This window comes from Accipiter gentilis, chromosome 8 (genome assembly GCF_929443795.1).
Source record: "Accipiter gentilis chromosome 8, bAccGen1.1, whole genome shotgun sequence".
Taxonomy (NCBI): domain Eukaryota; kingdom Metazoa; phylum Chordata; class Aves; order Accipitriformes; family Accipitridae; genus Astur; species Astur gentilis.
The window spans coordinates 43,991,922-44,018,245 of NC_064887.1; the positions used below are offsets into that span (position 1 = coordinate 43,991,922).

The 26,324-nt window shown below is 56.1% G+C and overlaps 3 protein-coding genes across 9 annotated transcripts in view; 1 reads left to right on the top strand and 2 right to left on the bottom strand.

Annotated features, from left to right (window-relative positions):
* Nucleotides 1-1,046: 1,046 nt before the first annotated feature.
* On the bottom strand, nt 1,047-3,864 carry LOC126041763 (complement factor D-like). The gene is made up of 5 exons (XM_049807939.1): nt 3,693-3,864; nt 3,299-3,452; nt 2,861-3,005; nt 2,170-2,427; nt 1,047-1,571 (listed from the first exon to the last, which is right to left on the bottom strand). Exons 1-5 carry the CDS (start codon nt 3,754-3,756, stop codon nt 1,398-1,400), a joined length of 795 nt encoding a protein of 264 aa, XP_049663896.1. The 5' UTR covers nt 3,757-3,864; the 3' UTR covers nt 1,047-1,397.
* A 2,328-nt stretch (nt 3,865-6,192) lies between these two features.
* On the top strand, nt 6,193-10,392 carry PLPPR3 (phospholipid phosphatase related 3). 3 transcript variants are annotated; one of them, XM_049807887.1, is made up of 8 exons: nt 6,193-6,308; nt 7,014-7,136; nt 7,308-7,493; nt 7,717-7,846; nt 8,054-8,249; nt 8,330-8,387; nt 8,745-8,918; nt 9,033-10,392. In XM_049807887.1, exons 2-8 carry the CDS (start codon nt 7,062-7,064, stop codon nt 10,293-10,295), a joined length of 2,082 nt encoding a protein of 693 aa, XP_049663844.1. In that variant the 5' UTR covers nt 6,193-6,308; nt 7,014-7,061; the 3' UTR covers nt 10,296-10,392. The 3 variants fall into 3 exon arrangements, with proteins under 3 accessions (XP_049663844.1, XP_049663846.1, XP_049663845.1); XM_049807889.1 differs by having other exon boundaries at nt 6,261-6,308; nt 7,017-7,136; XM_049807888.1 differs by lacking the exon at nt 6,193-6,308 and adding an exon at nt 6,844-6,915.
* Nucleotides 10,393-16,691: 6,299 nt separating this feature from the next.
* PTBP1 (polypyrimidine tract binding protein 1) overlaps nt 16,692-26,324 on the bottom strand; it is a 31,725-nt gene continuing 22,092 nt past the window's right edge. For 2 of the 5 annotated variants that reach the window (XM_049807911.1, XM_049807906.1), the window contains 7 exons: nt 25,897-25,986; nt 24,457-24,605; nt 21,755-21,788; nt 21,169-21,261; nt 20,593-20,809; nt 20,263-20,340; nt 16,692-19,864 (listed from right to left, as the gene is read on the bottom strand). In XM_049807911.1, the coding sequence (XP_049663868.1) occupies nt 19,732-19,864; nt 20,263-20,340; nt 20,593-20,809; nt 21,169-21,261; nt 21,755-21,788; nt 24,457-24,605; nt 25,897-25,986 (794 nt within the window). In that variant the 3' untranslated portion in view covers nt 16,692-19,731. The remainder of the gene's footprint in view (nt 19,865-20,262; nt 20,341-20,592; nt 20,810-21,168; nt 21,262-21,754; nt 21,789-24,456; nt 24,606-25,896; nt 25,987-26,324) is intronic. The other 3 variants (XM_049807910.1, XM_049807909.1, XM_049807907.1) reach the window with 3 other exon arrangements.

The following is a 26,324-nucleotide window of genomic DNA, read 5'->3' on the forward strand; positions in this document are numbered from 1 at the left end:
CCTCCCCCTCCTCCAGCCATGTGTCCATCGTTCCGACTGCCCGCTCCCAGGATGGGGATGCAGGAAGGGACTTGCAGTTCCCTGCCACAATGCTCCCTTGTGCCTTCGCCCTGGCCCGCCTGCCCCGGCTCCCCTCTCTCTAAGGACTGAGTGACCCCCAACTACAGGAGGGTGAGGGGCTCCTCTGCACCGAGGTCTATCGTTGGCCCTGCCACGATGGGGGAGGCATGTGGGGGTCTGGGACAAGGACCAGGGTCCTGCCAGGGCCTGGCCGGGGCGGTGGTGGTGCCAGCTTCTCCTGGGGCTGGAAGGAGTCTCGCAAGCTGGGCTGCGGCAGGAGGAGGGGGCTCTGCCTCACCCCTACCCCTCTTGAAAACCAGCGCAGGCCAAGAGCTGAACGCAGGCATCTCCTGGCCCAGCCCCCTTTGCCTTTCCAGGGGTCCCTGGGATGGGGAGTTGGGGGTCCCAGCATGGATCCTGTCCGGCCTTGTTGCCCCCCACCCCACCCGTGGGAGCCGGTGCCACCTTCCACCTTATCGGCAATTTGCAGATTCTGCTTTAACAAATAGTCGCACAATGACCCTGCGGGAGGTCCCAGCTTGGGACCTTATCGGCCTGCAGCCATGCTTGCAGGATGTGTCCCCTGCTCCCCCCAAGGTGCAGGCGCCTGGTCAGGGGCAATGGGCTGGAGGTGCTCATCTGTGGGGTACGGGGTTGGGAGTGAGGCCAGGAGGGGTGCTGGGGGGTTGGCAGAGTCCACGTGCCCCTTGAGGAGAGCCCGCTCTGGGGCAGAGCTGGGGTCAAGCACTCACAGCAGTGAGTTTTGGGGGGTCTCAGCACATGGCCAAGGCAAAGGAAGAGATGGGGCTCACTCCAAAGGTGTGGGTGGAAGGGAGGGGTGGTGGGAAATGCAGGGGGGGCCTTGGCCACACCATCCCCATGGGCTCAGCTTCAGCATCTCCCCACCTCGTGTCCAGCTCCTCCCAGTGCTGCGCACACCCCCTGGGCAGGGGGCTCCCATGCAACCTCCCCCCAGCCTTAGCAGCTTTGCAGGAATCGTCATTGCTTTATTGCAGCAGGTTGCAGTCAGCATCACGGGCACGTTCAGCAAAGCCTGTGGCTTGTGCCAGCCTGGGGGGCTGGGATCCCCCCGCCCTCCCCAGCTGGGGCCCGTGCTTTGTGAGCGGGGGGGCCAGGGATGCCCTTCCCCTGGTTTCTTGCTGGTCCCCTGGCCCAGCCCTCCTCCTGGCATGGGGGGATGCTCTGGGAACAGGTCAGGGCATTGGTGGGAGCCCCCCAGTGCTCTTCGGTGCGGCTTTCCCCAAGCAGCAGCGTGGGTGCTCTGGCCGTACTGGCAGCAGCAAGCCGTGGCGTGAAGCCGGGTCCCTGGGGACGGCTCAGCGTGTGTCTCCCTCCACAGCCGCAGAGGCCATAACGCTGTCAATCCAGGCCACGTACGGGGCGATGCGGGTGTAGATGGCGGGTTTCTTGTAGTTGCCGCAGACGCGGGAGCCGGCCGTGACCACCCCCTCGGCCACCCCGTTGCAGACCAGGGGGCCGCCAGAGTCTCCCTGCAGGACCAAGGCCCGTCAGCGCTGCTGTGGGTTTGCTGGCCCACCCCAGCCCATCTCCCACCCTGACAGCGGGCCTGGGGGTCCCTGCCCCCAGGGGACCTCTGCGAGGGGCAGAGCTTCAGCCCCTGGGTGCTCTCAGCCACAGGTTTCACCTGCAGGAGCTGTGGGTTTGGGTCAGTCCTGTCCCCCCTCGCCAGCCCTCGTTCGTCCCCTTGCTCTGCTGACAGCCCAGACCCCCGGCTCTGCCACGACGTGGTGGGGCAGGCAGGGGGGCTTTCAGTGTGACCCGTCAGTGGGTACCCTTGGGGTGCACTGGGTCGTGCCTGTGGCCTCATCCCTGTCTCCGGGCTCACAAGAGCTGCTTTGCAGCAGCCAGCACAGGACAAGGAGTCCCCATCACCCTGTCACTGCAATGGTGATTGCAGCCCTATCCTGCCCCACACCCTCGCCTTTTCCAGGTTGCAAGTATCCTTCCCCCCCCCCCCCCCCGCCACCACTCCCAGACCCCCGAGGGGGTCGGCAGCCCCAGCCCCTGGGTCCGACCGTGGTTCTGTGTCCCGGCAAGGAGGGGGCGGGAGGCCGGGGTGAGCGGTACCTTGCAGGTGTCCTTCCTGCGGGAGTCCGTGCACATCATCTTCTCGGTGATGGTGTGGTCGTGGCGGGTGCGGTGGTTGCAGACGTCGCGGCTGATCACCGGCCGCTCCACCTGGTAGAGCTTGTCTGGCCGGTGGCCGCTGTGGCTGATGGTGCCCCAGCCCGCCACCTCGCACACCGTGTCGGCCGCCACGTCCCTGTCCTCCCGCTGGAACGGCAGCACCTGCACGTGCACGTTCAGCTCCGCTTTCTCTTCCAGCTGCCATGAAGAAAGAGGGGAACCGGCTCAGCGGGGGCCAACAACAGCCCGGGACCCAGCAGGACACAGTGAGCCCAGCCCTGACGGCGGCACTGCCCCAGCCTCGGCCGTGCTCAGGGCTTCACCTTCTGCCTGCAGCCCCCCGGGATGCAGCTGGAGACCAGAGCTGCAGCCGTGAGGACCATGGGGAAGACGGAGGCGTTTGGACACAGCCCAAAGGTCTTTGGTGGGGGAAGCGGGGACGGTCCCATGGGATGGGGAAGGAGGGATAGGGGAACCGAGCAGTCCCAGGGTGGCCTCAAGGGTTTCCTCCCACTGTGGTCAGTGACCCCGCGGGGTCCCAAGGGGCAGAAGGATTTGCAGGAGCGGGGCTGTGCCTGTCAGGTAGCGGGAAGGAGAGTCCCAGCCAGGGTCCTGGAAGCCCCGAGCCCACCTGGAGGAGGAGGAGGTCGTCCTTGTTGTTGTGGATGTTGCTGCCGGGGTGGGGGATCTGGGCGCGCACCCGGTACAGGCGTTTGTGTGGCTCCGGCTCTGTGAGCGAGTGGGCGCCAAGGAGGACCTGGAAGACTTTGCCGTCCCTGGAAGAGAGGCAGCATGTGGGGTGTGGGGGCTCTGCCCACCCCGTGGGGCACACGGAGCAGGGGGTGTTGCTGCACCCAGCCATGGCAATGGGGTGCCAGAGAGCCCCCCCCACAGAGTGCCACGAGCTCCCAGGGGTCCTGCAGCCCCTGCCCAACCCTCACAGCAGGCGGGAGCAGAGCCCTGGTGCTCCAGCGCTGGGGTCAGGGCTATGGAGCAGGATTTGGCCTGAGGCCAGCAGCTACCACCAGCATGGAGCAGCCCCCACTCTGACACCCCCCCCCGCACTCACGTCTCCTCAGTGCAGTGCGCAGCGCTCAGCACCCACTCCTCGGCGATGAGGAAGCCCCCGCAGACGTGCTGCCCGTCCAGCTGCAGCGAGGCCATGTACGGCCTCAGGTGGGGCTTGGCCTCGTAGCCCCCCAGGATCCGTCCCCGGGGCTGCCCTGTTGCAGGCAGGAGAGAGGCTGGGTTAGCTGGGCATCGCCCCAACCCGCCCAGACAGAGCGTGGGGCAGGGTTACCCCGGCGGTTCCCCCCCGACATCCCCGGACCCCTCCTCGTGGGCCACGGCAGCACCTGGCTGCAGACGGAGGCAGGAATTGGGGGGTCGGGTGGGACCCCCTGTGCTGGGGACATTGCTGCTCCAGCCTGTCCCTGTCCTGGGGTGTGGGGGGGTGCACTCACCATTCACCATGGCCCCTAGCAGCAGCAGAGCGAGGATGAGGATGGGAGTGGGACTTGGCCCCATGGCTGCAGTGGAGCCCAGTGGTGCCTCTGCCCTGGCTGTGGGGTCCGTGGGGCAGACACTGCTCGGCCGGGGCTGGGGCTTGCTTTTATGTCCAGCTTTGGGTCTGCGGGGGGGCCAGGAAGGGGCAGTGCAGGGGAGCAGGGGGGGGTTTCCGCAGCGTGGGCTGAGTGTTTTTAAATATTCAGCTTATAAAAGGGGTCAAGAGTTCCCGGCATAAACAGCACGGGAGGGAGGAAACAGCCTGTCCCAGCTGCCGGAGCTGGCACCCACCGCCGGGGATTTCTTGCACCGTTGTTTTCAAAGCCGAAACCGAATCCCGCTCTTGGCACGGGAAGGCTCCGGCCCATGTGGCAGTGTCCTGGCTTGGCCCCGGCCCCCCCCCCCCCCCCCCGGCCCAGGGACCCCCCGATCCTGCCGGGGAGGACGGCCGGGGCTGAAGCGGTGGGTGCTGGGTGCCGGCTCGGTGGGTGTCCGTGGCCGTGGGGCAGAGCCGAGCACCCCGCCAGGGTTTGCCCTTGGGGCTGGCGAGGACGAGGACGGCGGGGTCGGGACCACCAGCGCCTGGGGGGGGTCGCCAGGGGGGAGACCCCTGCCCCGAAGGGAGCTCCTGCGAGGGCCGGGGTGCAGGCACGGGGGTGGCGGTGAGCCCCCCGTCCCCTCTGCCTTTCTCCCCGGTGCCACTAAGCGGAGCCACCGCCTCGGCTCCCGGGCGACGGTCCCGGCGCGTCCCCGAGCGGCGGAGCCGCCCGTCGCCCCCGCCCGGGCTCGGCCCCTGAGCCCCTCACCGCGCCTCGGGTCTCTCGGCGGCGAAACCCAGCGGCCGGGCTGGGGCTGGGGGCCGGGCACCGCTGCTCGCCCCTTTGGGGCCGGGGTCGCCCTGCCTTCGCCCCTGGCTGGCGTGGCCACCATTTCCCACGGCTGAGCCCGTGGGCTCTGCCCTGCTTCCACCGGTGGGGCCGGGACCGAGTGGGGAAACCGGGCAAGGGGCCGGAGCCCACCCTCCTCCTCCTCCTCCTCCTCCTCCTCATGCACTACGAGCCTTTATGGCTCAAAATTACCGGGTTCCCTTCGTCCAGCTACGCAGACACCCCACCGCCCCGAGCCATCGGACCCCCAGCACCAACAGACGCCCCCGTCCCCAGCCGGACGGGAACACCGGCAAGGAGGGTGCTGGAGTGCGGGGGGCCAGGATGCCCCAGGGCTGAGGGGGTCCCTCTGCAGGGGAGGCAACTTTGGCTTCCTGCTCTCCCCCATGTGTTCGGCGGCACATGGCCGGAGGGGTCCGACCATGCGGGCGGGAGGAGAGCGGTGCGGGGCGGATGGCTCCGGAGCTGGCCGAGTCTGGCTCAAACCGAGGATTTTCCGCAGGGAGGGAGGCTTAATCGCAGCTTCCAGGGATTCAGGATTTAGACGTTAAATACGCTGGGAGATTTCTGCCCACTTAGGGCCAAAAATGGAACAAGGGCAATATGCAGTGGCCGGTGCCGTGGCGTGGGGCCATGCAGAGCCTGGATGGGACCAGGAGTGGGTGGGTGGGGGGAAGGTGGCGGGCCGAGCGAGGGGGGTGAGCACAGGGAATGGGGTACAGGGAAGGGTTTGGTCAGGACCGGGATCCCCTGAAAGCATGGGGCAGCAAGGCCGGGGAGGACAGGGCAGGGGTGCCTAATCCTCCTCCAAAAAGTGCTGGAAGTCCCTGGGGGGGCAAAGGGAGATGCAGCCGCTTCCCCAGCCCTGAATTCGGGGAGACTCGAGGCTCCGGCTGAGGTTGGCCTCAGGTGCCATTCCCGCTACTCCTCTGCCAGCACCGGCCTCGCCCCCGGGACGCAGCAGTGCCCGTGGGGAGGACAGGTGCCCCCCCCACGGCCAGCGGAGCCCAGGTGGGTGCCGGGGTCTGGTGGAGCTCGGGGCGGGGGGGGTGGGTTTTGGGGGGGGTCACACACCCCGATGCTGCAGGAGCTGCGGCTTGGCAGCTCCCGGGGCGGGGGAGCTCGGCCAGGGAGGGGGCTCTGCAGAGCAGGGGGGACCCGGGGGCGGGGGGGGGGGGGGGGGGGAGCGCGACCCCCACTCCCCGCAGCATATGGGGGGGAAAGGGCTGATCCGGGGGAAGAGGGAGCCCTGCGGGGGCGTTGGGCGGGGCCCCGGGACCCCCCCGGTGCCGGCTGCAGAGCCGGGGGTGCAGAGCAGCTTTCGGGGTGCAGGGCGGCGCGGGGAGGGGGGGTCGGTCCCGCTCGCAGCTCCCGACCCCGCCCGCTGCCCCCGACCCCGCCCGGCTCTTTGTCTCGTCCCCGACGCCCCCCCCCAGACCCCCATCCCCGGCCCTGCGGGGTCTCAGCGCCCCGGGAGGGGCCGGGAGCGGCGGGGCGGGGCGGGGGGCGGTGGCGGTGGAGGAGGAGGAGGAGGAGGAGGAGGAGGAGGAGGCGGCGGGGGCGGAGGAAGCGGCCGCTCCCCGCGCTCCGCCGAGGCAGGAGCATCCCGGCTCCCGGGGACCCCCGCGGCCGCCGCCCCCGCCGCCCCCCCCGGCCCCGCTTCGGCCCGGGGCGGCCGCAGCAGAGGTGAGTGGGGGGCGGGCGGCCGCGGGCTGCACAAAGGGCCGCTCCCCGCCCCCCCCCCCGAACCCCCCCCCCTCCGCCCCGACCCCCGCCCGCGGCTGCGGCACCGCCGGGAGCGCCCGCCCCGCCGGCCCCCGCCGCGGGGTGAGCCCCTTGCAGCCCCCCCCGTTAGTACCCGCCCGTTAATTCCTCCCCGTTATTGTCCGTCGTCCCCCCCCCCCCCCGCTATTGCCCCCCGTGGCTCCATCCCCGTTATCCGCCCCCCCCCCCCCCGCCTTTTTGCAGCCAGGGCTGGGTGTCACTTTCGGGGGGCTGGGGCCAGGCGGTGCCCCCGGACCCCCATCCTCGACTGGGCTCTGCGGGCGGCACACCCCCTCCCCACGCCTTCCGCAGCAGCATCGCCGCCTGTCACGGTAGTGGCCGCCTGTCACGACAGCCGACCCTCCGCCCCACCTGTTGTCACAGCCCCCTGGCTCGGCCGGACCCCCCCCCGGGGTGCTGGGGGTCCCCTGGGGCGAGCGGGGAAGCCCTTGTCCGGCTCGCCCTGCGGTGATGACCGGTGGGGGGGTCCCGGCGGGGCCAGCCCCCAAGTACCGGCAGCTTCTCCCCGGTGAGCGGCTATGGGGGGCAGGCGGGGTGAGCCAGGGGGCTGCCCGGCCCCCCCCCCCGTGGGGGCTGAGAACTGGAGGTGACACTGCTGCCCCACAGTAGGGCAGAGGCACAGCCCAGCGGGACCCCGGCACCTGCCCGAGGACCATGATCCCCCCCAAGGAGAAGGCCAGGGCTCCCAAGGACAGCATGACACTCCTGCCCTGCTTCTACTTCGTGGAGGTGGGTGTGGGTTGGGTGGGAGTAGGGGGGGGGGGCGCTCCTTCCGCAGGGCCTGGTCCTGCACTGGCATGGAGGGGATGGGGGCTTTGCCCCACCCTGGCAGGGTCGCGCGATGCTGGTGCCCGTCGTGCTGGGCGGTGCGGTGGTCCCGACGCTCTCGCCCTCCCCCAGCTGCCCATCGTGGCCTCCTCCATCGTGACGCTCTATTTCCTGGAGCTGACGGACCTCTTCAAGCCGGCCAAGGTGGGCTTCCAGTGCTACGACCGGGCACTCTCCATGCCCTACGTGGAGACCAACGAGGAGCTCATCCCGCTGCTCATGCTGCTCAGCCTGGCCTTCGCTGCGCCTGCCGCCTCAGTGCGTCCCAGGGCTCATCCCGCTGGGGGGGGGTGAGGATGGAGCCTGCCCAGAGGCAGAGCCAGGGCTGGGGGCCAGGGCTTGGGGTCCCGGTGCCAGCAGCACCAGGGGACCAGTGCGAGCAGCCTGCCAGCACCCTGCATCCGTGCGGCGGCACTGCCGACAGCCCGAACCCCCCGATTGCCGTGGGGCAGCACGCCCTGAGCCATCGGTTCTTCCCCAGATCATGGTCGGGGAGGGCATCGTGTACTGCCTGCAGTCCAGGCTGAAGGGACGTGCCGGTGCCGAGGGCAGCATTAACGCCGGCGGCTGCAACTTCAACTCCTTCCTGCGCCGGACTGTAAGGTTTGTGGGTACGTTGTGCTGCAGCCCGGGCAGGAGCCCTGCCTGCCGCAGAGGGGGGCACCCCGGGTGCGATAGCAGGAACGCACGGCCTCATCCAGACCCCAGACACTGCACTGGACCCGTCCCAGTGCTTGTGGGTGCCCCAGGGCTGGGTGGTCCTTGGGTGCCCTGTGTGGGACAGGGGTGACCTGCCATCCTGCTTCTGCTATCCCCAGGTGTCCATGTGTTTGGGCTCTGTGCCACGGCCCTGGTGACGGACGTTATCCAGCTGGCCACCGGCTACCATGCGCCCTTCTTCTTGACTGTCTGCAAGCCCAACTACACACTGCTGGGCACCCCCTGCGATGCCAACCCCTACATCACCCAGGACATCTGCTCGGGCGTGGACAAGCACGCCATCCTCTCCGCCAGGTATGTGCCGGGGGGGAGACCTGCACTGCGATGCCAATCATCCTGCCCCATCCCAACTGCACCCTCCCGTCTCCCCACAGGAAGACTTTCCCGTCCCAGCATGCGACGCTCTCGGCTTTCGCTGCCGTCTACGTGTCGGTGAGTTCCCGGCACTGCCCGGCTCTCTGCCCCACATGTACCGGCTCGGGGGCAGCGCGAGCTCCGTGCCACCAGGCAGCAGCATCCCCCTCCCATCGGCATCCACCCTCCCATGCACAGGCAAGCTCTGCCCAACACACATGTGTGCCCATGTTGGGGTGCGGGCAAGTTCACACCCATGTGCACAGTTTCTCACCTATGCACGCGCAGGCACTTGCAGTTCCATGTATACCCAAGAGCTCTCTGCATGGCCAGGGTCTGGGGAGGGGGAAAGCTGCGGTGCTGTGATGGCAGCGGGTGCCGGTGCCATGAGCCGCGACTAACAGCCTGTTCTTGCCCTGCCTCCGCTGCCACCAGATGTATTTCAATTCCATCATCTCGGACAGCACCAAACTCCTCAAGCCCATCCTGGTCTTCGCCTTTGCCATTGCTGCCGGCATCTGCGGCCTGACCCAGATCACCCAGTACCGCAGCCACCCCGCCGACGTCTATGTGGGCTTCCTGATCGGCTCTGGCATTGCCGCCTACCTGGTGGGTGCCGGTCCCCACCCTCGGGGCGGCCACGGTGCCTTGGGAGGGGAAGGATGCTCGGCGCGGGCCGTGCTCCCTGGGGCTGGGCTGACCACGCACTTCCCCCTCCCGCAGGCTTACCACGCCGTCGGCAACTTCCGTGCCCCGACGGAGAGGGTCACGGCACCGGCACCGGCCAAGGACGCGCTGCGGGCGCTGACGCAGCGGGGCCACGACTCTGTCTACCACCAGAACAAGTCAGTGAGCACCGATGAGCTGAACCCACAGACGCGGCTGGAGGAGGCGGCGCGGCCGGTGCCGCGAGAGAAGAACTCCCTGGGCAGCCTGAAGAGGGCCAGCGTGGACGTGGACCTGCTGGCCCCCCGCAGCCCCATGGGCAAGGAGAACATGGTGACCTTCAGCAACACCCTGCCCCGCGTCAACACCCCCTCCATGGACGACCCCGCGCGGCGCCACATGACCATCCACGTCCCCGTGGACGCCTCCCGCTCCAAGCAGCTCATCACCGAGTGGAAGCAGAAGTCGCTGGAGGGCCGGAGCATGACGCTGGCGGAGGAGGCGGCGCACGGCCGGGGTGCTGGGGACACCGGCGAGGATGTCCCCCCCTCCCTCTACCCCACGGTGCAAGCACGCTCGGCCGAGCGGGCGGCCATGGGGCCCCGCGTCCTCATCCAGCCCCGGCCGGGCGCCTCGCAGCTGGTGCACATCCCCGAGGAGAGCCAGGCGGGTGCCGGCGTCCCGGCCAGCAGCGGGGCAGCTGTGCGGGCCAAGTGGGTGATGGTGGCGGAGAAGGGGGGGGCGCAGCGGGTGGCCAACCCCCCGCGCCTGATGCAGGTCATCGCCATGTCCAAGCAGCAGAGCATCGTCTCCGTCACCCCCAAGCACTCGGAGACCTCCTCCTCCTCCACCAGCTCCGACTCCTCGCAGTACCGCTCGCCCTCCGAGCGGGACAGCTCCAGCATCATCACCATCGACGCCCACGCTCCCCACCATCCCGTCGTCCACCTCTCCGCTGGCAACGGGCCCTGGGAGTGGAAGTCGGGGCCGAAGGGGCCGGAGGGGCCGGACGCCTACGAGCTGGGCGAGATGGGGAAGGATTTCCGCGGCTTCCGCCCAGCCAAGAGCGCCGGCGTCTCCCCCGGCTCCTCCGTCAGCGACATGGAGCAGGATGAGCCACGCTACGGCAGCCTGGCCGCCATCCCAGGGGCGGTGGGGGGCAGCGGGGAGCGGGCGGACGCCCCCCCCGAGGGGCTGCTGGGCACGGCCAGCCGGGAGTCCACGCTGCGGAGGAAGCCGGCCGAGAGGGACGGGCAGGTGGACAGCGAGGTGGACCACTACTACAAGAAAATGCAAGCCAGCCGGAGGTTTAAGGACTGAGCTCCTGTTGCCTTCCCTGCACCCGTCCCCCCCCCCTCCCCTGCCCCAGCTCGGGGGGGGGGCTGGTGGGGGGGGTCTGTAACACTGGGGTTCCTCTCTGCCGGGGGGGAGGGCATCAGGATGGGGCTGGCTTTGGCATCAGGGCAACTGAGCGGCATGAGGATGCGGCAGAGCATGGTCACGCCGGACCCTGAGCCAACCAAGACATGGGCAGGAACCCCCGCGACGCGGGACCCGGCTCCTGCCCGCGCAGCTGGGGGGGGCTCAGGGGGCTCTGCCCCCGCAGGCCCACAGGGCTGGGCAGATCCAAGCACTTTTGACTTTCTTTTTCTCTCTAACACAGGTGCTGACATTTTTGAGGGGTTAATTTATTCCAGCTTTGGAAATGTATGTCTCTAGGCAGAGGTGGCGGGGGGGGGGGGGGGGGGGGGGAGGAGCAAATGGTGCTGAAGGGCTTCAGAGGCGCTGGATTGAGGGGTCTTTGGAGGGGGGGTTGGGAGAGGGTTTGCTGTGGGGCATCAGGTCCTGGCTTGCACAGGGATTTGTGGATGCTGGGGGTCCTGCAGGAGCTGTGCAGGAGGGGTCGTCGCAGACCCCCATCCTGTGCCACTGGTCTCTGTTGGGGGACAGTGCTTGGGGGGGGTGCCCAGGGCTGGGGCTCTGGGCATGCAGAGGCTGTAAATACTGCACGGGCTGAAGTCGAGGGTGGGCATTGGGGTGGGGGCACAGAGTCTGGGTGCTGCCAGGGCTGGCACAGGGAATGGGGGGAGTCGGGGCTGAGCTCTGTCCCCAGGAGCAGCAGCCCTGAGCTGGGGACTGAGGTTTTGGTGGGGTGGGGGGGGGTCTTCAGGCTGCAAAAGCGTCTGTTGGGCAATGGCTGGAACTGCTGTGATTTGAAGAGCAAATAAACATGTAGATGTTCCCCGGCTGGTCTCCTTTGCCAGGGGGGTGCTGCTGGTCCCGCGGCTGCTGGAGGGCAGGACTGGGGCTCGCCAGCATCTGGGGGGGCTGCTCTGGGCAGGTAAGTGCCATGGTCTGAGGGCCAGGAGAACCCCAGCACTGCCAAAGGCAGGGCTCGGCACAGGGGGCAGCGGCGTGAGCGGGGGGGCCTTCCTGAGCCTGTGTCCTGGCTGAGCAGCCCAGCAGTGAGGGATGGTATGATGCTGCTGATGCACTGTGTGACACCCCCCCCCCCCAACTCCTTTCCTCTGGAGACGTGGCCTCCCGGGGCCTCCACCCCTCTGAAGTGGGGTCAGGAGCCTTCTCCCCCCTCCATAGACCAGGTTAAAGCCCTCCCAGGCTCCCCAACCCATTAACCATCAGGCAAGCACAAGCAATTCTGGTACTACAGCATGATGCGTGACCACCCATCGGCTGCCCCCAGGGCGAGGAGGGGGCTGCCAGCTGTGCCAAACACCCCGGGGAGCTGGGGGGGGCTGCGTGGCCTCAGGGCATCACTGCCAAGTGAATCGTCCTCCAAAGCCCCAGGGACAGAGGGGCCCAGCATGCCGAGACCCCCCCCCCCTCGCCGTCCTCCTGCTGCGGGAGGAAAAGTGCCGCCGCTGCAGTTTCCCGCCACGTTGCTGTGGCAACGTGGGATCCGGCATGGCGCTGGGCTCCCGCGTGTCACCGCCGGCAGCGGCGCAGCCACGACGCCACGCAACCCTCGGCCGGTGCCCCGTCTTTCCACGAGAGCGGCACAGTGGCCAGCGGAGCCCCGGCAGGGACGATGCCAACCCGAGGGCAAGGGTCAGCAGCGAAGGCGGCGGCAGCAGCGCAGACGCTCAGAGACCTCATTTGGTGTCCTCTCGTGCTGCCACCTCCCCCAGACGCGTCCCCGTATGGTGGTGGCGAAACCCCACGCGACCCGGCCCCGGCACGGAGGAGCATCTGCTCCCATTTGTCGTGGCTTGTAAATCACCTCCAGGAGCGGCAGCCGCCCACTGCACGCAGCCTTCCCGGGGGGAAGCGCAGGCGGGGATGGGGACAGCCGGGGGAGCGGGCAGCACCAGGCAGAAGAGGTGGAGAAGCAGCCGAAGCACAAAGGAGCAAAGCAGGAACGATGCCAGGCTGTTCGTGTCCAGCAGGCAGTCACGGCTGCTTGGAGGGATGCGCGGCAAGGACGCACTGGCAGAGGGCAGCTGGGCTGGGAGCCCTGCCTGCGCTCCGGCTTGCCCGATGCCCGCAGAGAAGGGGCTGGAGCAGCCCCAAAGCCATCCTGGTTTACAGCAGCTCCAGAGCACCGTGGAGTTGAGGCTGGTTTTGCTCCACAGCCCGTGGGAGCTGCCACCGAGTCAGTGCCGTCACTGGAGCCACCCCAGCCCAGGGTGCGCCGGCAGGGGCGGCCCATGTCCCCCCAGAACCAGGGCCATGTGCCGATGGCACCAAACTGCCACTGCCAATTGGATTAACAGTGGATATCCCAAAGCCTCCGCTTGCAAACATATGGATTATCCAGCATAACCCCGACTCGGTGCTAGAAAAGCCACCCGGGGATTAGCGAGAGGATTGCTGGCAGCAGCTCGAGGTGTGGGGGGCTGCAGCGGGGGCACCGGTGGGTTGCGCCTGCCCGGTTAACGGGTTGGCAAGCTGGGGGATCCAACGCCATCCGGCAGCAGCACGAGGGCCGCGGTGCCGCAGGTCGCTCCAGCCGCGGTGCGGGTGACCCAGGGAGGTGAAGCGGAGCCGTGAGCGACGGCCGAGGCCGGCTGGGACAGGCGCCTTGCTGGGGGAAGGGGAGATGCGGGGGGCTCGCATCCCCCCAGGCCGCCGCCGCTCTCACGGCTCATTGCGGTGAGCGATGGCGTCACACGCCGCTTCACGCTGCCTCTGACCCAGCGGTTTCCATAGCAACTGCCAGCCCCGCACCGCTCCCGCAGCCCCCGGCCCCCCCTCCGGCAGCCCCCCCCAGCAGCCGCTGCTGCATCACTTGGAGACCCACGGGGCCGAGGAGGGAGTAGGAGCATCTTCCTCCTCCTCCCTTCAGACCCCACGGGGGGCCGCAGGCAGGAGGAAGCAGAGACAGGGGCCCACGGGGGCTGCCAGATCCCATCACATCAGCCCCCCCCCGCCATGGGCAGGGGCCCAGGCACGGCTGGAAGCAGCAGCAGGGCCTCTGCCCCCCCCCAGCTCTGTGAGGGGCCGGTGCTCCCAATCCCTGGGAGAGAAGGCAGGGACAGGCAGGGGAACCCCATGCTGCCTGCACCCAGCTCCCCAGGCACAGGCTTCAGCCCAGACCCTGCCTTGGGACAGTGAGGGTCTGGTGAAGAGTGACCCGACCTCTTCCACCCTCTGCCAGGAGGCCCCGGCCCATCCCTGTGACCCCCCAGGCAGGAACCAGGGGAAGGGCTCAGCCCTGCTACCCCCCAGGCACCACTCATCCCCCTCCCTGCCTCTGTGCTGGACTTGCCCCCGAGGCAGGGGTACCCGCTCCACGGAGAAAAGAGGGGAGAGAAGTCTCCCTCATTAACCAAACTCCAGTTGCTAATTGCTCCTGGAGCGCTGGGCATAAATACAGATTCCCACACGACCTGCAACACACTGGCATCAGATTGAAGGGAAGGCACCAGCACTGGTCAGAGGTCAGGATTAGGGACCAAGGGATCCACTTTCCTAAATTGCACACTTCAGCTTGACAGCTGTCCCCCAGCCGCTTTATGTGAAAAGCCGCAACTTCACTGGAGAGAGCTTCAGTGGCCAGCCAGGGTGCTGAGCCCAGGGCCTCCCCCTCCCCACTGCACCATTAAGATGGTTCAGACAGCAAGACACTGACTGCCCCAGCAATCCCTGGTACCAGGGGAAGCCTGGCTTGAGCAAACAGTGGTTTGGGGCCAGCACCCCTCGCACCCTGGCAGGAAGCCTCAGGCTCCTCCCTGGAGCAGCAGCAGCAGGCACAGAGCTAGCCATTGAGCCAGGTTTGCCAAATTCACTTTCCAGAGGGAGCAGCTGAGGACAGTCGAAAGGGCTGACCTTTCATGGGGTGTTCATTCTGTAATGGACTTCTCCCTCCTTGCTTCCTTGTGTGGAAGACCTGTTTGACCCAGAGAGCTAGTGAGACCAGCATCCTCCCACTGAAAAGAATCCAGGTTTCCCCAAGTCGGTGTTTTCCTGTTAAGAGACATCTTCAGGAGAAGTTTCCTCCATGCTCAGACGAGACGGTCTCCTTCCAGGCACAGGGAGGAGCTGGCTCTGTGGTGCAGGAACACACATGGCCAAGTCACCACTTGGACACAGACTCTGCCCCATCCGTGCATCCCTCCGCTCCCACAGGGGCTCCAGGAGGACACGGCAGGTTGGGAGAACATCCCCGAGCCAGCCCACCCCTCTACAGAAGTCACCCTGCCCCAGCCCAGCCATGCTGGGCCCCACGGGGCAAAGCCAAGGGAAGGGATGGGACAGGGGAGCCACAGGCAGGATCCATCCTCCCACCAGGCAGCCACCACCGTTTCCATGGTGACCCAGCCCATCACATAGGCCCACCCCGCAATTGATATTTGCTTTGCCTGCAGCCAGAGCTGGGAGGCCATAATTACTACACCAGGCAGCTAATTAGCAATTCATTACTTGTCTGAGGGGGACAGGGATGGGCACTGGGATGCCACCTCATCGGGTAGAGGACAGCACTGCCTGCCTTTCACAGGGCACCACTGCCTGGTTTTCCTGCCACAGTGTCTGGTCTTCACTGAAAGGAGAAATAAACAGAAGTCTCTGCTGGCAGCTTTATCATATTTCCATGGATCTCCCAGAGCCCCAAGAGCTGCCTGGCCCAGGACAGCAGCAGGCTCCAGATCAAGCCCAGGGTAGGGCAGGGGATGCCATGAACCTGGCCCTGCTCTGCCACTCTGGAAGATTAGGTTGCAAAAACCATCCCAGCACTAACAACCACCAACCGTATCTAGAAAACCAAACAGGAACAGCAGCTGCTTGTTTGAGTGCCCAAGCCTTTGACATTCAGGAGCAGGCTATGCACCTTGTAACCAGAGAACCTGCTGAACCAAACCAGGAGCGTTAACTTGCTCATTCCTGCAGGGCAGCAATGCATACAGCTCGATGCATGCGGCTCAGCCTTGCTTTCACACAAGCATCAAGACAGGCAAGGGAAGAGGCAGCTGTTACAAATCCTATTACACTTTCAAGGAACAACAGTGATCTCTTTCAGCAGCCCAAGGATCCTGCAGGACCCTGCTTAGTAACCTTGGAGGCTGAAGTCTGTACCCAGCCTGTGAAATGAGCTCAAGTTTAACCCTAACGTGCTCAACACAAAGGGCATGTGGCCAAAGGACAGAAAACAGCAGGGCCACAGAAGCAACAGCTCAGTACATTTATTCTTTCTATGCCTGAAAACATGGGGTGCCTACCCATGTGCACCAGTATTCCCAACTTGCAGCTGCCAGGCACAGTGCTGGGACAAGGCACAGCACTGTAGTGCTGAATGCCTCTTTCCTGTTGAAGAGATCAGCAGCAAAGCCAGCAGCTTTCAACAGCAAGCCTGCGGGAAGCAAGCGACACAGCGTGCTGGCTGCCAGCCTCCAAGGGGCTCAGCTGCACACCGTAGTGTCAGGAGCATACCCCATCTTTCCCTACCAAGGGACCCTTCCCACTCCCCAGGAGAGTTCTTTCATTGCCCTGTAAGCACCTGCTCCCGCTGCTGCCCTTCAAGATCAAGCTTTGGGAGTCCCATACCTATAACTTCAGGTCTGTCTCTGTGGTATCCGAGCGCACTCTTGAGGCCTCTGCGTCCACATCAGGAACATTAACTTTTGGAAAGGAGTTTTAAGAGTTTGAGCACATAGGTAAGAAACTGAATCTCTGTGATGAAAAGCGCTGCTCCTCAGGGAGCTGATCACCCAGGCATGCCCAAGACAGCTGGGGTATCTGCACATCAGAGTAACCCACAAGAACCAAAATACTTCTACAGGAGTTAAAACAGGAATCTCACCTGCTCACACTGGATGTGACACTGCACTACATCCAGCTAGCCAGAAAGTTTTGACACATCTAAAGCACAAAACTACAGAGAGTATTACATATTTGACTTGGAAGTGGGTTATTTCATGGAATTAGCTAGAATATATGGAAAGTTTAGGAACATGAAGTAAAAAAGTGTTGGAGTGTGACAAAGGCAGAGCATCAGTTAAGGCCCTACAACCTCATACCTCTGAACTTCATTTGAGCACCAAAGGGCTGGAGCTTGAGCAGCTGGAACATATCTGTGTCACAGCCACCCCTTCCAGGCTCAGCCTTGGCTCATCACCCCTCAACTCTGCACAGAGACACTAACAGGGACAAACACTCTGCCAGCCCAGAGGTATGTGAAGAGTCAAAGTTAAATAAAATGAGGCAGCTGAAATTACATTAGAAGGAAAAATCAGAAGCAAAACAGGCACAATAAAAAGATAGGAAAATCAGAAGCAAAGAATACAGAAGAAATTTATTGAAAGCACAAGTACAGACTGGCCAATAACTGCTTTCTACAATCTGAACAGTAAATAATGGAGCTACAGAAAGGTACAAAGGTTGTTATAAAATAGTTTTAATTTCGTTTCTTTTTGCATTACAAACATTCTTTGAAAGAGGCAATGGAATTCTGATGTTGTGTATGCTTACCCTCCCCACCCCACCTTCCACAATACTGAACCTGTAATAGCTGTTATCAAAATATACAATACATCTGTTCACCATAAAAAACTGGGTTTTGCTGCCCCCTCATGTCTTACAACAGGTATAAAAAAATTATAAATATGTACACCCTTTTGTTACTCACATTCTTTACATGCAAACACAGGGATCCAAAGGAAAAACCCACAATTGCCTGGGTTCCAGGGTTACCTCAATTAATTTGCTTGCATTTTGCAAAAGATATATAACCTGTGGGTTGACCAAATCAATGTTAAAGGCCACCAGACAGGTTTCATTCCAATAAGCCTCTTCCCAGTGTCTTGGGTGAGGTTGATTGAATGCATTTAAAGGTTAAACCACAGCTGTTCCACTTGGGTTGCGCATGGATCCTCACACAGTAGAGTGCTGCCTGGGGCATGCTCAGGAGCACCAGCCCAACAGCCAGCGCTCCCTGGCTGCAGGAGGAACGGGTCTTTCACTTGGGGAGGGAAATGAGCAAACTAACTCTAGTTGACAACAGCTACCAAGACACCCGAATTTGACCTCCTGAACGTAAGATGCTGGCAAGGAAACATGGAGCTTTCCAGAGCAGCAGATCACAAGGCCTTATTAACAGGCTTACCCAGATTTAGAGGTAACCGAAACCAGCGTCTACGCGTCAGCTGAACTTTCTCAGCTCAACTGGGGCAACACTTTCATTGAAGATAGTTCCACACTCCTCAGCCACAAACCAAAGACTAAGGCAGACAAGGATTACCAATCTCATGCCAGCAACCCAAGCTGAACCCTCACTCAGGCTTCACACACTTTTCCAGCATAATTCACATCCTCAAGAGTTCAGGGAGGAACTAAGAAAAGTTAAGACTTTTCCAAACACTCAGTGCTACGCAAGTCAAGAGCTCCCACACTAAGCAAGGAAATCATAACTTGCAACACTAAGACAGTTAAAAAACAAACTTTGGTCCACAATTTGCAGAAAAACCCTGAAAAAAAGTACAAGACTCTTGTTATTTTGCATCCAAACAGGTTGCAGGTTAGAGGGAAATGTAAGGCAACATCGGATTACACAAAATAGAAGGCAGAATGGCCCCAGCAAGAGTTGTAAGCCAGAAAAAAAATGGTTGTATCCTTGGGAAAAAAAATGATCTGCTGCATTCTACTTTTAATAAATTCCCTTCCTATAACTTAAAAGATCTGGGCTTATAGGTTAAAAAGGTAAAAACTTTAGCCTGGGTCCTTTTATTTAAATTCACAAGCTATTTGTGCTTGTTATCTCAAACACTTTGCTTTAAAAGTCTGCTTTGCTTAACATGTTTTGTCGATTTAATCACATTACTCATCCTCAGTCATGACCTCAGCCTGATAACTAAATTCCTGCCCTACAGTTTCAATTACCAAAAAAAAAATAAAATAAGAAAGTACAGTATACAAGGGTAATACCACAAAGGAGTAAATTTAGATTACGTTTATACCATCTTATCATTCTATAAAAAGGTACTTAAACTATTTCTTTTGCATATAAAGAGATTAGAATATTTGGTCAACTGGAAATATTGCTAGGCACAGATGACAGCAACGGCATCAAAAAGTATAATACAAGAATTAAAACAAAAAGCTCAAATGCTGAAGACATGCTATAAGAATGATGGCAGAGCTACATTGGTCTTGTTAATCTCAAATTAGGGGCACGAAGGTGACTCACATGAACACCTTTCTAAATGTGGGATATCCAATAATTCTTCAAATCCTAGCCAAGTATTTAGATATATATATACACACAAAATTTTGACAAACTCGTAATGATTCGTCTTCACAAGTGTCCAACAGTGGTTAATTTTGCATCTTGATCAATGCTCTTGTGAAGGGCAGAGCCTGTTGACTTGCTATTGACAATGGAATGTAATTTGGTCTTGGGAATGCTTCCCCACCCAGACCTTTCTGCTTAGCCTGAATATTACGGACAAAGGATCTTAAGTAACTCCCATTTGACGGTTTGCAGATGGCGATAAACCACAAGCAGATTGGAAAGTGGCATGAAGACACATGATACTATGCAGATTGAGACATTTCACGGACAGTGAGATACAACTGCCTGAAGAGTCAAAGCCCAATATTTTCTTTATCCACTTTGCCAGCTTCACTTGTCCTTCACTATGACAAGCTGATCCAGTAAGCCAGAGCTCACTCATTCCCCTCAACTCTCCCAATCCACTCCCTGCAGTTCAGATGTTTTCCCCAAAGAAGTAAAAGGTTTAAGGCACAGGATAGCAGATGCACAGTTAAGGTAGGATCAATGCAACTTATTTTTGTGCTGGGTGAGTTGGGAGCTCCTATACACCATGCATTTTGCAAAATCCTGACTCAAAGGCGCTAAAGTGAATTTACACAGTGGTTTTAGGTCTTTCAAGGCATGGATGGGTAAAGAAAATAAAAAAGGCATCAATGTGAAACCTGATAAACTTGTTAGGATCTGCTTTTTGGGGGAGAAGGAGCAGGAAGGGAGGGGAATTTCCCAGAGCAGGTTCCAAAGTGTAAACTTGAACTTGTGATTTTTATTTGAACAGTCAAGATTGTTACCCATCACCGCAATGTTAGCAATATGAATTAGATTTAAATTTTTTTTTTAAAAACCGGTAAACTGATTTCTCTTTAAAAAAATAAAATCTCTGGTCTTTTAAGGTCACTTCAGCTGCATTTTTAAAGTGGCTTTTTTTCTGGAATGATGGAAGTTGAAACCCTAGTGTTCAGCCTTTTAAGGTCAAGGCTGAACCCAAGAGGTTTTAAGTCAAGTCCATTTTGTCTCATGCCTTCCAAAGCTTTAAATGGTGGACTTCGAGAAGGACACACGCAGGTGATGATTCTCACCCAGGTCATGATTATGGAGGTCAATGAGCGATTGAATGGCTTCTTCCACAGAGCCCATCTGGATCAGAGCCATTTTACGGTCCTTCCTGACAAGACAGAAGTCACATTCAGTACTACTGTATGCGGAGTTTCCCCAACTCAATGCAAGTGTTCTTACCTAGCACTCAAAAGGCCAGCAGAAAATTAACTACCTGGGTAATTGCAATATACTTTCTTTTTATATGGAAGAGTGTATGTATATGATAAACATGCATGCCCAAACTTCTCACTCAGCTACCTTAGTTTTATTCAACTCATACCCATGATGCACTCAATCCAGGGTTACTCTGGAATTCTTTATTCCAGAGAGTCAAATACTACATTAGTTATGATTCTGCTCACCTTTAACTCAGCCTGAGTTGGAATTCGATCAGAACGAAGTACTTCTACCCTTCTCATACTGAAAAGCCCAGTGTAAGGACAGGACATAAGAGAAAACACTTACTGGAAGAATTTGAATCCTTTGACCATCCCACCATTGCTTGAAAATAACATCTTAAGGTCTTCTTCAGTTATTGAAGGTCTGAAACAAATAGTTTTTCCAGTCAAATGTATGTTGACAGATTAAATCTCTAAAAACCAATTCTCATTACAGCCTTTTCTAAATTCTTTACCAGTAGATTCTTGGACAGACTGGAAAGGCTACGAGAACAACAGGAAGATGTGCAAGATTTCCTCCTGTTAGCAGCAAAAAGCTGACCATATTTACTCTCACACTAAATTTGCAAACATTTTTATACTCAGCCATATAGGAACTCTCCATGCAGATACTTACGGGATATTGGACAGATGAAGAGTGGCAGAAGGGGGAAAGATGTTTTGGAAATTTTTGGAGCCTGGTTTCTTGAAACGATGTAGAGGAGAATTTCCATAGTCCTTAGTCAGACCCTGGTCTTCCTGTCCCTCGCGGGGAAGTTGTACTGTCTGATGCTTGGACAATGTTATACGGATTGGCTTCCCATGAAGCTTCTGACCATTTAAATGGCTCATGGCTGCAACAGTTAAAGACAGCACTGACTACAATGGTATTTCAGTTTTGTTCAGACATTTAAATCAAAGCTAGCATTTCATTCTAGTTCTTCTGTATGCAGATACCACATTCTCCAGGAACCGCATGACAGGCATTGTTACTCTGCCTTATTGTTTATTCTATTTTCCCCTCTAGATTGTCTTGTACAAACAAACCATACCTTTTCCAGAGCTGCCCCAAATCATATGCAGGCAAGCAATTAGATGCACGGACACATTCAGGTTTTGGGTCGTTTTTTGGAAGAGAAGTACTGATATTAAAGCTTTAATTACTCATTAGGTGTCTCAATGCTAACAGTCTGATACTTTTAAGCTTGCTTACCAAGCTGGGCCTGGTTTCCATCAGCCATCTGAACTAGGGCATTCTCTTTCTTATTAAATAAAATCTTCACCCTCTGCACATCACCATAGACTCCTTCAAAAAGTGAGGAAACAAGAATAGTCTTAGGTAGGGGAAAAAATGAAGTCTCATTCAACTTAATATTAGCTAATCAATCCAACAGCAAAAACATTCATTCACAACCAGAACTGATCTCATTCCAACCATGGTTACTTATTCTGCTCTAATTAAGGAAAATTCTTATATAGCAGAATAATAATGGAACAATACATTAAAGAAAAGACACTGGGTTTCAGCAAAAAAGCAAAAATCTTACTGCCAGAAGACTGGACAATTTAGCATGCTATCACAATTTAAAACTCTTACAAAAGACATGCAAAGCAATAAACCATGCATAACTGAACATAAAATAAAGGCAAACTAAATTAAATAGCAAACTAAACAATGTAAAAATGAAATTATGCATTCAAAAAATGGCAAACTGCAAACTGTACATTTTTGAAGTATCAAAAAAGTAATCTCAAATAAATGAAAAACAAGGTAATAAAAAGTGTGAATAATAACATACCGAAAAGAATAAAGAGGCATTGGGGTGTAACTCTCTTTAGAGAACAGCAGAGCAAGGCAGCGGAGGGACAGGGAAGAGGTAAGGAATCGAAGGGGAGAGCGAGGTTGCACAAATCGTCCACAACGAGGAAGGGCAGAGTCCCCGCAGGAAATGGCGAAATTGGTTGATGGATGATGAAGTTTTCAAGATGGTTAATATTGAAGGGCAGGTTGGTTTCCGAAGAGCAGGGTTTGGTTTTTTTTTTTTTTGGAAGGGGAATGTTTTTATTTTTTTTTGTTTCAAGCAACAACAGGAAGCAGAAGTACCGTGCAGTCAGTTGGCAAAGAAATTCCGGATCAGGGGAAGAAAAAAAATTCAGGGATGGGGAGAAAAGAAAAAAGTAGCAAAAAACACAGGTCAGTAAATACATAAGGAAATATGTAGTGTTCCATCAGTCAGATTTATAGAATTCTACATACAATAACTTGTTTACAGAAACAGTTAATAGGTTTTACCTAGTGGAACACAATGATAAAGAAAAGGCATTTTTACTTAAGATATACAAAGAAGTAAGAGACAGTATCACAACAGAGTGACTTCTACAGGCTTTAATATTGAATTAAATTGCAATTGTATTCCCTAAAATTTGACTGAAAATACTTTCTCTGACTACAAGAACTTCTTAAAAGAAATGAATTCATGGGCCAAGCCAAAAGCACAGCTGTATTTGCTGCTTTAGGACCAGTGACTACAGGAAGCAATCCGTATTACAATACTTAGCTGTAACAAACCAAGGAAAGTCCAATTTAGATACCAAAAAGCCCTCAAAGGTCTGCTAGAAGCACTTGCTATGAAGGAACTTGGTACCTCATTTGCAACAGAGGTCTATTCCCTTCCATCTCTGTGGCTTGACCTCACCACACAGAAACCCAAAACTGCTGCTACTCAGCCAGAAAGGCAAGAAAGGCATCTCTGCTCCCAGTGACAACAATAACTTCGCATGCAGACAAGAGTCTACATTCAAAGTAAAAGTCAACGCAAGCTGAGACACAGATTCTTCCACTCATCAAGGAAAGGAAAAATGGGAGTAATTTCAGTTTCCATGATTCCAGTTCAGAAAAAAACCTTATCCATTATTGTAGAGTAGTCACTCCAGAGAAATACTGTCTCTTAACTAACTGGTTGTGGCACAGGTAAGTTTCTACAACACTGATTATACAGGCAATGAAAAAAGTTTCAGGTCTGTTAGTTCACAGCTTCAGTACAAGTATCAAAGTCTCTCTAGCCCAAAGATAAGCTGGATGGATAGTGAAGAGCTCAAAAAAAAAAAATACAAGGCATGAAATAAATGGTTGGTCCTACTTAAACAAGAACTGTGCACACTGTTCAGACACTGCTCAGAGCTGTGAACACGTGCAAATTAAACAGAGGTACAGCAAAGTCCTTTGTCCTGTCACTGCCATCCAGACAATGCAAAATCATCCCAAGAAACACACACTTGACAATATCACACTGGTCAAGAATAATGATGTCAGCTCTTAACATTTAAGACTTTTGTTTGAACAGCAAGTCATTGGACCAAGCCAGAGATGACAGTTCCTGGAATGGCAGAGGAGTTCCTAGGTAGAAAGAGCAACTCATCCAAACCAAAGCTGTATCACAGTCCCTGCCATTATTTCATGCCCTGGAGAAAACAGTCATGACAGATAAAAAGAATAGTCTGAAATACTGATTCAATTGGTTCATCTCATCAAGAGTTAAGCATTTTGATCATTCATCACATCCAGGCTTCCCCTTTGATGCAAAAGAGGTTTTGTGGTTACTCTGACATCACTGGTAAGTTTTATAGCTTTGCCAAGTAGTATTAACTTGTGTGCACAGTTCCACCAGTTAATGTGTTTTTCAGCAGAGACTCATCATACTCTACTGCACACACCAGAAGATTCTACACTTTCAATCCAACAAAGAGCCAACAAAAGCTGACAAGAAAAATCCAAGATACCTGTATCAAATTCTCTTATGATGCTGTCTTTCATTAAAGAAGATTTTTGTTCAAATATCACTTGTTTTATTTTTTAAGAAACCCAAATATATTTCAACTCACTGAGTTAAATAGAATTGAAAATGTAAACTGTGAGCTGTTAAGGGATTTAGCTAAGGAAAAACTTCCAGGAATCTTGGAAAGGGAAAATGTGCAAGCACATGGCAGAGGAAATACTGCACAGGTACAAGGTCAAGCTGGCAGGGGTCCAGACACTACACAGAAAGAGCAAAGGTCAGAATGAACTCTCTCTGTAGTTCTGAATTAATGTATTAAAAACTAGAACATGCTAAGGAAAAGAAAGAATGGACATGACTATTCTGTGACCCAAATGACACTATTCCATGGGAATGGCAGGGAGACTCCAAATAGAAGAAGGAGGAAGGGACAGGCATTGTAGTCTTTATGGGACAAGAGCAGGCAGGCAACATCCTTGGCTTTGAACCAAGGAAGAGCAAGATTTTAATTTGAGATGGACTTTCATTTCCCTTCAGCAACTAGAGTACTGATCTGCTTTGAGTTTTAGAGCTGGCAGAGCACATCATCTGCTTTTCTAGTTTTGCCGTTTCCTTTAGGATACAGTAGGATTTCACTTTCAATGAGTTTCAGCACAATCTGTGTTCAGAAAGTGAAAGCAGAGGTAACAGGAAGGAGAAAAAAGTAAAGTTAGGACTCCACTAACCTCAGGGTTCAGATTGCTAACCAGCAGAACAGAGTTCCCTGCCCCAGTGAGGCCGGGAATGGTAATCCGTCCTGCTGCAGCCGCTGCAGCTGCTGCTGATGGGATAGCCAAAGGAGCTAGCGCTCCATGAACATTTGGAACTGATAGGCCTGGAAATTAAAGAATATTAACCAGTAAAGAAATTAACAGCACGTACTCTAGTGTATTTGCTGCACCAGAAGGGAGAACAGCACACCTTCTGTAACATGCAAGTAATCATTCAAAACACAGTGACCATATATTCTAAGAGTAACAGGAGCCTCCAATTCTGGTGCTGCAGGAAATGTTATAATTTCTAATAGTTTTTGCTCTTGCAGTGCCTGGTGCTTAACAGGTGCCTCTCAGCACTACCTTGTTGACTACAATATTCTGCATGTTTCACAAGAAGCAGAATCAGCACAAAGCCTCAGCTCTGTTGGTGCAGGAAAGGTATCGCAAACAGTGCATTTGTAAGGGTCTTTCCAACCAGTGCATGCCAAAAATGCTTTGTTTTTTAACCATGCATATAACAGATATTGCATGCTACCATCAGCTAATCGCTTCTTGAATGGAGAAACATTGAAGTTCTATTTATAGGCATTTCTAGGTTGCTCACAGTAACAGCTGGCACCTCAGTGTATTAGCCCTCCAAAGATAAGAGCTTTGGAGTTCAAGAAACAATTGCTAGTAATCAATTAAATGAAATTACTTTTCAAAGTAGCATTGTATATTTCCCCAACAGGACAGGATATTAACAAAATATTAATGGTTCAACAGTTTGATCTGAGCTTGTTTGTCATAAGCAAGGAAATTCCATCATTACAAGAAAGTCAACTTAGCTTGGTCTGCTATGAAAAACAGAACAAAAATTGTTTAGTCTCACACTCCAATGAATGTATTTAGAACCAAAGCCGTTACTCTCAGACACTTGGCTACTTCTGTAAGTAGCCATAATTTGTTACCTGCAATATGAGCTGTAAACATCACAGTGCAAGTAACTGTGTAATTAGCTGCATGTTCAAATACTAGCTTTACTCAAAATATTTAGGAAAAAACAAAGATTCCTTGCTTTTGACCACATTTGCACCTGTCAGTGAGTTCCCAACCTCTGCAACCACACGAGGAAATGCAAAATTCAAGAAATTTGATCTCCTCCCCATCTCCCCTAATTATTAAATACTGCCTTTACTGTCTCTCCCATCCTACTACCCACTTTTCCTCTTGTCACTGGGATGTTGCCTAGCCAGAGGTGCTACAGCTGCACACTCGCATAAGATTATGCACTGAAACCCCATTTCCTTCTATGCTTAAGTGCCAGCATTTAGAATTTACATGACTAGCCCCCCCCCAAATAATCTCTACTTAGCTTTAAAACATCAAGATGCTTCAGCAACAGAAAACCTATATAAAATTTCAACTTACGAAATACAGTACCTGCAGCCTGAGGAATTGCAAAGGTAGGAGGAAAGCCAGCTCCTGCATATGGAGAAGCAGAGATTATTCCTGGGGCACCTGGGAAAGATATACACATTATACAAAGACACCCACAGCAACAAAACTCTAGACTTAGCTGGAACATCTTGATCTGTCCTTCAACATAAGCATTTAGTTGAAAGCTAAACCCTAAACCATAAACAGTAATTCAAAAATGCCTCTAATGTAACACTGAACTTCAAGAAATTACAAAAACTATTCCTCCTCTAACTCTGCTGTTCTGAAACAGCTATTAGAATATAGCTGTTGACCAGAATACAAGCTAGTAGCTCCTGTAACTGTTTAACCACAACATAGTTTTCAAAGTATAGGTTACAAAACCCCTAATTATCCCCGAGTCCATACTGTAGGCAAAA